Here is a 10,005-nt window from a genome sequence, read left to right on the forward strand (position 1 = left end):
TTCAGTTAACGCGCTTCCAAACTCGGCAGATAGTCTCCGTTTCAACCAATCAGCAGCAGTTTGCGTCCACCGAGTTTTATTGACAGTGTTCTCATTTTTATTCACCACAAACACAATCGAAAGTGAAAAAGAGATTCTATCAAGTTACTATTCGTTAACACCAAAGGCCAAAACCCCACTTTGTTTTATTCAATTTTATATTGCTTGTTTTATTTTTTGTTTCAAATATACATTTATATATATATATATGTGTGTATATGTATATATATTTCACAAGCTGCAGGTTATGATGCAGAGACCATATTTATTCACCACAAACACAATCGAAAGTGAAAAAGAGATTCCATCAAGTTACTATTCGTTAACACCAAAGGCCAAAACCCCACTTTGTTTTATTCAATTTTATATTGCTTGTTTTATTTTTTGTTTCAAATATACATTTATATATATATATATGTGTGTATATGTATATATATTTCACAAGCTGCAGGTTATGATGCAGAGAGCAACAGCATCTTATCAGCAGCATTTGGCGACAACTCCATGCAATGCCCCTTTCACGTGCAAAGATGGACAAACAAACAAATTTACGAAGCATCAAGTATTCCATGTCCTTCCAACTCTTTAACATATTAAATCATTTAAAACATTGCACAGATTTGTCAAATTTTGCCATAAATGTTCCTGTCCATTCTACGCGGTCAAAATTGAAGGAGAAAGGAAGTTTACCTTGTATAGTTCCATCTCTAATGAAATTCAACTGAAGCTTCAAAACATCAACTTTACATGTGTAACTTTGAATAAGACGGATGGGAACATATATACCTATATATAGGTCGTCCATATATATATTATATATATATATATGCGCTTATACAAAATTGTTGCTGTTTGAATGACTGTCTCGTTTATTTGTTTATTTCACCGATTCGAGTTTTCAGTTTTAAATTTTTACAGTAAAAATATCTTAAAAAATATCACATTAACTTTTTTTATTACAGTAAAAAACTCTTAAAAAATATCACATCTCAACTCAAATTAAAAACTCAAATTTATTAAGTCAACGAGGATTAATATTTTCCATTTGACTTTTCTTGCCCTCTTTTCTTCAATTTTATTCCATTTTCTTCTTATCTGCTGTGGTATTATTGAGAAGTGTGAAAATGATGAATGGCATAATGATGGACTTTGGGGACCAAATTTGAATAGTAAGGTTGACGTTAAGGCAAGGCAAAGGCAAAGGCAAAGGCGACATATATATACCTATATATAGGTCGTCCATATATATATATTATATATATATATATATATGCGCTTATACAAAATTGCTGCTGTTTGAATGACTGTCTCGTTTATTTTACCGATTTGAGTTTTCAGTTTTAAATTTTTACAATAAAAATATCTTAAAAAATGTCACATTAACTTTTTTTACTACAGTAAAAAACTCTTAAAAAATATCACATCTCAATTCAAATTAAAAATTTAAATTTGTGAAGTCAACGAGGATTAGTATTTTCCATTTGACTTTTCTTGCCCTCTTTTCTTCAATTTTATTCCATTTTCTTCTTATCTGCTGTGGTATTATTGAGAAGTGTGAAAATGATGAATGGCATAATGATGGACTTTGGGGACCAAATTTGAATAGTAAGGTTGACGTTAAGGCAAGGCAAAGGCAAAGGCAAAGGCGAATTAAGCAAAGAACCAAATTTGTGAACAGAGTAGGGCCCTCAAAATGCTTAAACTTGTCAATTCCTACACCCACCTATTTTGACTTTGGCATTGATTTTTCATACTATCAACCTTCAAGTTCAAGTTCTTTTTCTTTTTTTTATTTTATAATATTCAACTTGCTAGGCCAACAATCTCCTTCCTTCATCTCTCTAATTCCAACCAAACTATTCTCGCAAACCAACAAACTGCATTTTAAAAAGGGAACTCTCTCTCTCTCCTCTCTCTCTCTCTCTCTCTTAAGTCATTCATTTGGAAAGCTTCAGTAAATTTAGCCGTCCCACTTGCAACTGCCCAACACACCTTTAATTTGTTTTTCTTTTTGGTCAACCGTCCCAAACACGACATGTTGGTCCCACTTCTTTACATTTTTTTGACCCAGTCCCTTTCACTTCTTTAAAATTTCCTTTTCAGTTTTCAATAAATGAAGCGAAAAAGAAAAAAAAAAAGAATATTTATAAGTGATGAATTAAGGAAAGAAAAGTAAGAGGTGGGCATCCGAGACAAAGAAGCAACGATAAAGCAAATATATTTTTTCAAAAAAAATGAAAACCGCCCCTTTTTTTTTTTTTTTTTTTTTTTTTTTTTTTTTGTTTTTTTTTTTTCCTTTTTGGCTAATGCAATGCAATTCAATAACCAAATCCAACAAAAAAAAAAAAAAAAAAAAACTTCTCTCTTCCTCTGATTTCACATTGGACTATTTCGCCCTATTTCACAAGCTTTGTTCTTTTCTTCTTTTTCTTCCTTTTTTTTAATAATACAATAATTAGAGAAAAAGAGAGAATCCCATGCCATAATGATATATTCTATATTGTACAGGGAAATTTAAAAAAAAAATTAAAACTAACCCACTAAAAAATCTCCTTCGAGATAAAAAAAGCTGATGAGTTTCTTCTGACCGAGTCCAAAGTCGAGTTGGTACTACTGTTTTGCTTTTCCCCCCACTAGTGCTACAACAACAATCAAAGATTCTCTTTTCTCGAAAATTGAAACGGCAAAAGACCTGGCAAAAACATTGTCGTTTTTTGGCCGACGTTATCTAAGATGACTCTAGTATGAGATTAGACGTCTCCGCTACAGAAAGAGAGTGATTGTGTTCGCCTTCGTAGGTCACAACAAGCATTGAAGGATCGTCAAGCGCTCTCTCTACGTGTTTACGCGCTGGGCACCCCCTTACACTACTACACTTGTAATATCCCCTGTTTTTCCAAAACAAAAAATAAAATTAAGTGGGGTTTTGAAAATTTTGTTGAATTGGGAAGGAAACAAAAAAAAAATAATAGAGAAAATTAAGTAACATGTCACAATTTATTTTTAAATTTACCAGGATTTCTTCAGTTTGAATTTATATTACATTATGTTGATATTTAACCAATTTGTCTATGATGCAAAATAATAAAGAAATCGCGTCACAATTTTCATGGTTTTGACTTGTTAACTAGTGATATGACCCGAAACTCCAATATTTACGACAATACGGTAATCTTGAAAATTTCACAAAAAAGGAAAAAAAAAAAGTTGCATACCTTGGGTGTGGAGAACCTTTGATGGGTTTCTGTCCGTACTTTCGCCAAGAGTAATCGTCCGGTGGAATATCCGCCATCTTCAAGCTTATTGCCGGAACCCTAACGACCCTTTTCAACCTCAGTTTCCTGCTATAACAACGACAACAAATACGTTTTAACAAACAAAAAACAGAGACAATTCAGAAAGGAAAAAAATGGTAAAAAAGACTGATTTTAAACAAGTACCTTTTCTTGGAGCAATGGCATCGACCGGAGGACCCACTGGCGCACTTTCCGGAGCCCAGGTTCTCGGAGCTGCACTTCCTCTTCAACGACGTCGTCGTGGTTGACGAAAGCGGCGGCTTTCCGGCCGACAAGAGGTTGGAAATCTGGAAAGCCGGCGACGACGACGACGGCTGCTGCTGGTTTTTGCTCTCGGTGTCGCCGGTCAACGACGAGACGAACGACGTCGTCGCCGTCGTGGCGGCAGGGCCGGCGGAGGAGTATGACGAGAAGTTTATGGTGGTCGAGGACGACTCCTTCGTCGGCGGCGGCGGAGGCGGCGGAGGGGGAGGGGGAGGGGGAGGGATCTGCTGAATCGGCGTCGCGTAGTAGATTCTTGTAGATGCGGATTGGGATACGGATGAGGTATCAATGGGTTTGTCGGCTTGGGCTTGGGCTTGGACCAAGGGGGCGCGGCGGAAGCGGGCGTGGCCTGTGCGGGTGCGGCCCAGGAGGGAGATGACCCGCTTGAACTTGGAAACGGCGACGTCGGCGACGGCCTTGCAGTCCATGGTCTCGATCTCCACGTGGCGGTCGGAGAGCAGTCGGATGAGCTTCTCGACGCTCTCGAGACCCGAGGCGGCTTCTTGGACGGCGCACTCCTCTAGCTTGGAGGTGACATTCTCGCTGCTTCTATAGCCCATGAAATCCACGGCCATCTCTGCATAACAAAGAGAATTTCTTCTCTTCTTTTTTTTTTTTTTTTTTTTTTTTTTGTTTGAGGAAAGAAAGTGGACTAAAAGAGAGAAAAGTGTTGAATGGAAAAACGAGGCAAAGGGGAATTTGGGGAAGGAAGAGTGTTTTTTTGTGTTGGGTATTTGGATGATGATGATAAAGAGGAGAGGAGAGGAAGGAGAGGAATTCTGGTCAAAGCGATCCCATCGTGGGCAATGAAAGCAGCGTTGGCCCACTTGCCGTGACATACCTGTCACGCTAGCACTTGCCGTCAAATGTAGATACGAATGAGATCCAACCACATAGACTTTTTTTTTTTTTTTTTCCCTTCTTTTTGAGTATTTGTGGTATTAAAAAAAAAAAAACTCAACTATTTTCCCTTTTAAATATCTACATGAGCTATCTATTTTTCATATTTCGTCAATTTAATATGATTTTAATAAGTTTAACGGTTAGAAATTAAATTAACTTTTTCATTTAGTACTAATGTGGTAATGTATTTTTATTAATACAGAGCTTTTTTTAGCAATATTCAACAACCGTCAATTATAATTCATAATTACCCGAAAATAAGCATGTATGAAATTCAAAGAGTTCTATGAAAAAGTCTGTTTTTTAAAAAATGTTATTTTAATAAGATGTTTTCTTATGCATACTAGAAGACGTTTGGTTCATAGATTAAAATTATTTTTAATTTACGTGTATTTTTATGAGAAAAAATATTGTAACAAACTATAAATCATGATTCAAATCAGGTATAATTTCCTTTACCAAACATCCCCTAAAAGTATAATAAAGAAATATTTCACCTATGGTTGTGTGCAGTTCATTTTTCGTGGTCTTAAGCTAGAGCATACGGTTTTCGAAACAGACCAGTCCGATTTGAAAACTTTTATGAGTAGTCTATACAGGACTGGACCGTTTTTATGTATAGAGTTATATATATTTTAAAAAAAGAAATATTAACTTCATTTGTTACTTTCTGTTATTTTTAATCCTTATAGAATGTTATTTAAAAAAATTCTTTATTCAATATTAATTTTAATAGATTACATGTAGTATGTGATTATGTTAATTTGTTATATTTATTTTTCATTTAAATTTTAAGAAATACGAAATATAATAACTAAAAAATCACAAAAAATTATAAGAAACGATTCTAACCGTGCTTAAACTAAACCAAATTATTATAAAAATTAGTTTGGGTTAATCCAAAAACGGTCTGCTCCGGTTAGGTCTAGAACTTTTCAAAATCATCAAAAGGGTCTGATCCGGTCAAATCTAGAACTTTTCGAATCGGCGATTCTTTCAAGGGGCTGGTTGTTGGTTCGACGATCGGAGATGGCGGCGGAAGAGGTGGACTGGATGTCTTCTTCGAGTAGCGTGTTGTGTTGCGGCTCTTTCGCCCATCATGGTGGTGCTCGGCGTGCTATCGGAGTCTCATGTCAATTTTAATTTTGAGTTTATTTTTTATAAAATAAATTTGTATACTAATTTAATTCTGATACAATTTTATGATACATCATAGAATTGCCCAATACTTCATTACCTTGTCACATGTCATCTCATACGACTCTGAATTAATGTTTTCTAATTTGTATGTGTCCATTGTAGGGTTTTTTTTCTTTTTTTCTTTTTGAGAAGTCCTTTGTACGTTAACCTTGATAATACACGGTATTAGTAAAAATGCGTTATTTATAACGGGTTAAGTGTGAATATATGTATACATATATATTCCTATATATTTTCATCTCTTTTGTCTGGTTCTCCTTTTTCAAAAGCAAAATAGTAACAACGATTTTAGGTCTGTCCGAAATCCAATAAAACAATTTTCTTTCTTGCTTTTTTTATGTTTAAAATTAGGATAATGATGTTGGGATATTGACCTCATTAGCTGTGACCCTGTGGAGTCTTATGGAGATTTTAAAAAATAGTCATAGTTACGTTGGGACACGGGTAGAAATTTGGTCAAACCTGCTGCTCAGACCGTCCGATATGTGAGTGCAACCACTTTTATGTCTTTAGTAGAGAGAGAGAAACAGAGAGAGAGAGTTGGTGGAAGCATGATATAGTTGACTTTTACGTTTTATTTTTGACATTTTTTCTTCTTCTTTTTTTTTTTAATTCTTTCTGAAGTAAAGTAAAGTTTTTTTTTAACCGTTTAATTTATTAATTTAAATTTAGATGTAATTTTATATAAATATTTTTTATTATAATAAAAAAATTAAATGTGATTATTTTTAAAAAATTTTATTATAATAAAACTTAAATTTATAAAATAAATAAAATTAGACGTTTAATTTATGAATTAGAATTAAGAGATTAGAATTATTTTTAATTTATGTATATTTTTTATGAAAAAAATATTATATTAAATCATGAATCATGATTTAAATCAGAATACGAATTCTCATATTAAACACAGTAATATTTATTCATCTTTGCTTCTTTTTTTTTACTATGTAGGCCCACCAATTTTTCATCTTTTGACTTTTGTACTGTGGTTGGATTAGACAGAAAACGGATAAATATTCACACTAACTCAAGTGGTTCACTAATATTTGACCGTGAAAAACAATTTATTCATAAAGTTTTTTTTTCTGTATTTTCATACATCTCTCTAATGGATTCATAAACGGGAAAACTTTTCCTGGTTTTAAGGGAAATAAAAATCATTTTTTTCTTTCTTTCTTCGGATTAAACTTTTCGGGGCAATAATTCAAGAGAGAGAAATGAATTTGGTAAATTAATCATCATGGATACTAATAAATGTTATAACAGTTAGAGAATTTTTCTGATAAGACAGTCTTATGGCTATTAAATTTAATTAAAAATCATATTAAATTTAAAAATAATATAAAATAAATAATTTTTAATAAAAATAATTATCCTACTAAAACAGCACCTGATAAATTATTATCAACTAAATAATTAGTGAAATTTTGAGGTCAACGAAATAAGTGACCCATTAATCTTGGATTCACGATAACGGCAATTGAAAGCAAAAGAAAGAGGGACCATTTTGGTACGCCGATATATTAATAGATTAAGTTTTTAATCTATTAAATTTGTAAAAAATTACGTAAAAATTAAAAAAATATGTAGATATTATGGTTAAAAAACTTAATTTATAGTACACTAAACGTATCAAAAGATCTCTTAAAGAACAAGCGAAAATTGGTATGCAATTTGTTTTCTTTTTTCTTTTTCCTCTCTCTGTGGAACTTTTGTGTTTTTGTCCAAATTAAATTTAAATATAAATGAAAGAATAAGGAAGCAGGATTACGAAATCTAGCGCGAGTTACTTCTAATAGTATGGATTTTTAGATTAGTGCCTTCGCCAGATAGAGATAGAATATTTAGCAATTCGATCAAAACAAACTTAAATATAATTTTACGTGACCGAATAAAATGTCTAGTTTTGTTTTGCTGATGATAAAGTTGATTAAAGTCTTGACTAACACAGTATAGTTGTGCTTTTAATAGTTATTCTAATACTTATTAATATGTATCGTTATTTTAATCGTAAAATATTAATGCGATGGTTGAAATGAATTAGATAGTAGATGAAAAATTTATAAAATTAATAAACTTAGATTCTTATTACATCACATCATTAAATTTTAATATTATATTAAAAGGATAACCATCATAAAAATGTCACTATTAAAAACTCATGTATCTATAAATATATTTCTAGTAGTTAGCTTTTATAATAAAGCATATTGTTCACGTCAAATAAAGAAAAAGAGATGAAACAAATACTGTAACCACTCATGCTCTGTCAATGACATGCAAAAAAAAAAAAAAAAAAAAAAAAAAAACCACTCATGCTATGTCAATGACATGCAAAAATAAAATAAAAAAAAACAAAAAAATTGTTGAGACTTGAGAAACTCCTAGACACCAATCTACCCATACACTAGAAAGAAAAGTTACCAACTACAGACATCTAAATTATACAATTATTCCAGTAAAAAATATATATACAATTATTGAGCAATAGTCTTTTTCCTTCTTCTTTTTTTTTTTTTCTTTCCTTTAATTTCTTTATGGGAAAATGATGGCATTTTGCTATGAGTTTTCAACTTATAACAACAGGAAAAAAATGTGGCAAAAAATAACTTGCCATTTTTGGTTTGAAGGAAATCAGAATGATCATGGAAATAAAATGACAATTAATTAAATGATGATTGTGATCATGGAAATAAAATGACAATTAATTAAATGATGATTGTTTTGATTAAAAAGACTCGAGTTCCACCAAGACGTGTGAATATGCATTCTTAAAGTATGCCCAAGGAGTTATAATCATTTCAAATAATAAAAGTAATGTTAATTGAAATTCGTATCCTATATACCCTCCCAATATCTTAATATTTACCTTAAATTCTTCCTGCTATCCAAATATAAAATTCAAAACAAACTAAATATAATAACTAACTAACAAAAGTGTTATTTCAACTTACATTTCATTATTCTAATAACAAACTAAATATAATGGCTATGATTCCGCTAATTAATTCCGATGTTAAATCAAACATTACAATCAGAAAAAATTCCATCACATTTCTATTCTTATTCACGCTCTAGTTTCGTTCCATCAAACCAAATTAGACGTAAAAATTGCTTTTCAAATTATTATTGATGCTATGTTATTCTTATCCGTTTCTAACAGTTAAATAGAATTTAAATTATATTAGATCGGTTTAAATCATATTAAATTAAAAAAATATATAAAATAAATAATTTTTTATATAAATTTAATAATTAAAAAATATAAAATTACAGAAAATTTATTTATTTAGTCATACTAAATAAACTCTCAAAAGGTGTGCAAATTTGTACAAAACATCCTGCAATCATGACGGCCGATCGTTGACAATGTCCTGATATATAATTGAATGTATTGTGGAAGAACTTTAATTCAAATTGTGAGAAAAAAAAATGCCCATAGGTACTATCAATTTTAATTTGCTTTTCCTTTTAGATTGACAGGCCTATTTGTGACTTTAATGAAGTTTTCAGAATACCTAATGATTATTCAAATGATTTTTTTTCCTCTTTCTTCTTAGTTCTTTCCACATTCTCTGCTCTTTTTAGAGGTGATATTTTGTGTCACGTGTCGTATTTTTTTGATTATTTTTTTTTAAATTTACAGTCAATTCAAACACGACTCATGATACGAAATTTTTTAAAAACCGCAACACGAACACGACACGACCACTTTACTAGTTGACACGACACGACCCGAAATTGACCCGTGAACCCAAAATTGACACGAAAATTGTATACTTTTATTTAATTTTTTACATATTAAAAATAACTTAAAATTCATAATACACTAAATTACAATAACATCCATTGAAATTAAGCAAATAATAGTATAAGATTTTGAGTATAACTATCATGATATCACAAGTTTATAATAAAATTTAAAATATGAAATGAAAAATATATGTATTTTTTAATTTTTTACGAGTTTCGTGTCGTGTTCGAGTTAGGTGTGTCCAACCCGAAATTGACCAGTGGATTTCGTGTCAATTTCAGGTCGACCCAATTCTGACCCGAACCTCTTTTTTCTCAACCCTAACCCGTAAAATTCGTGTCGTTTTCGAGTCGTGTCGTGACCTATATTGCCGGCCATACTCTCTCCACTAAAAAAGAGTAACGAATTTTCTCACTTCTGAAGTTGATAGATTGTTGATGAGAAAATTTTCCTTTTCCTTTTCTCAATTTGTAAATTGAAATTCATTGTATTCTTGTTCATTTTAGGGTGTACATGTACTTACTTCTCCCAAAAAAAAAAAAAAAA

At 31.5% G+C, this 10,005-nt stretch overlaps 1 protein-coding gene across 2 annotated transcripts; it reads right to left on the reverse strand.

The window, feature by feature from the left end:
- Positions 1–2,333: 2,333 nt before the first annotated feature.
- LOC21390641 (probable WRKY transcription factor 15) lies at positions 2,334–4,361 on the reverse strand. 2 transcript variants are annotated; one of them, XM_010095219.2, is made up of 3 exons: positions 3,480–4,361; positions 3,255–3,380; positions 2,334–2,927 (listed from the first exon to the last, which is right to left on the reverse strand). In XM_010095219.2, the coding sequence occupies exons 1-3, from the start codon at positions 4,172–4,174 to the stop codon at positions 2,768–2,770; spliced, it is 981 nt and encodes a 326-aa protein (XP_010093521.1). In that variant the 5' UTR covers positions 4,175–4,361; the 3' UTR covers positions 2,334–2,767. The 2 variants fall into 2 exon arrangements, with proteins under 2 accessions (XP_010093521.1, XP_024019517.1); XM_024163749.1 differs by having other exon boundaries at positions 3,255–3,383.
- Positions 4,362–10,005: the final 5,644 nt, after the last annotated feature.

The sequence above is a fragment of the Morus notabilis genome, unplaced genomic scaffold, assembly GCF_000414095.1.
Source record: "Morus notabilis unplaced genomic scaffold, ASM41409v2 Scaffold1139, whole genome shotgun sequence".
In the NCBI taxonomy this organism is placed as follows: domain Eukaryota; kingdom Viridiplantae; phylum Streptophyta; class Magnoliopsida; order Rosales; family Moraceae; genus Morus; species Morus notabilis.

Excerpts from the sequence above, each read along its gene's own strand:
- LOC21390641 (XM_024163749.1), bottom strand. The coding sequence starts at position 4,174 with ATGGCCGTGGATTTCATGGGCTATAGAAGCAGCGAGAATGTCACCTCC. Across the intron at positions 3,384-3,479 it reads TGCCATTGCTCCAAGAAAAG|CAGGAAACTGAGGTTGAAAA; the intron begins GTACTTGTTTAA and ends TCGTTGTTATAG. Across the intron at positions 2,928-3,254 it reads AAAGGTTCTCCACACCCAAG|GGGATATTACAAGTGTAGTA; the intron begins GTATGCAACTTT and ends TTGGAAAAACAG.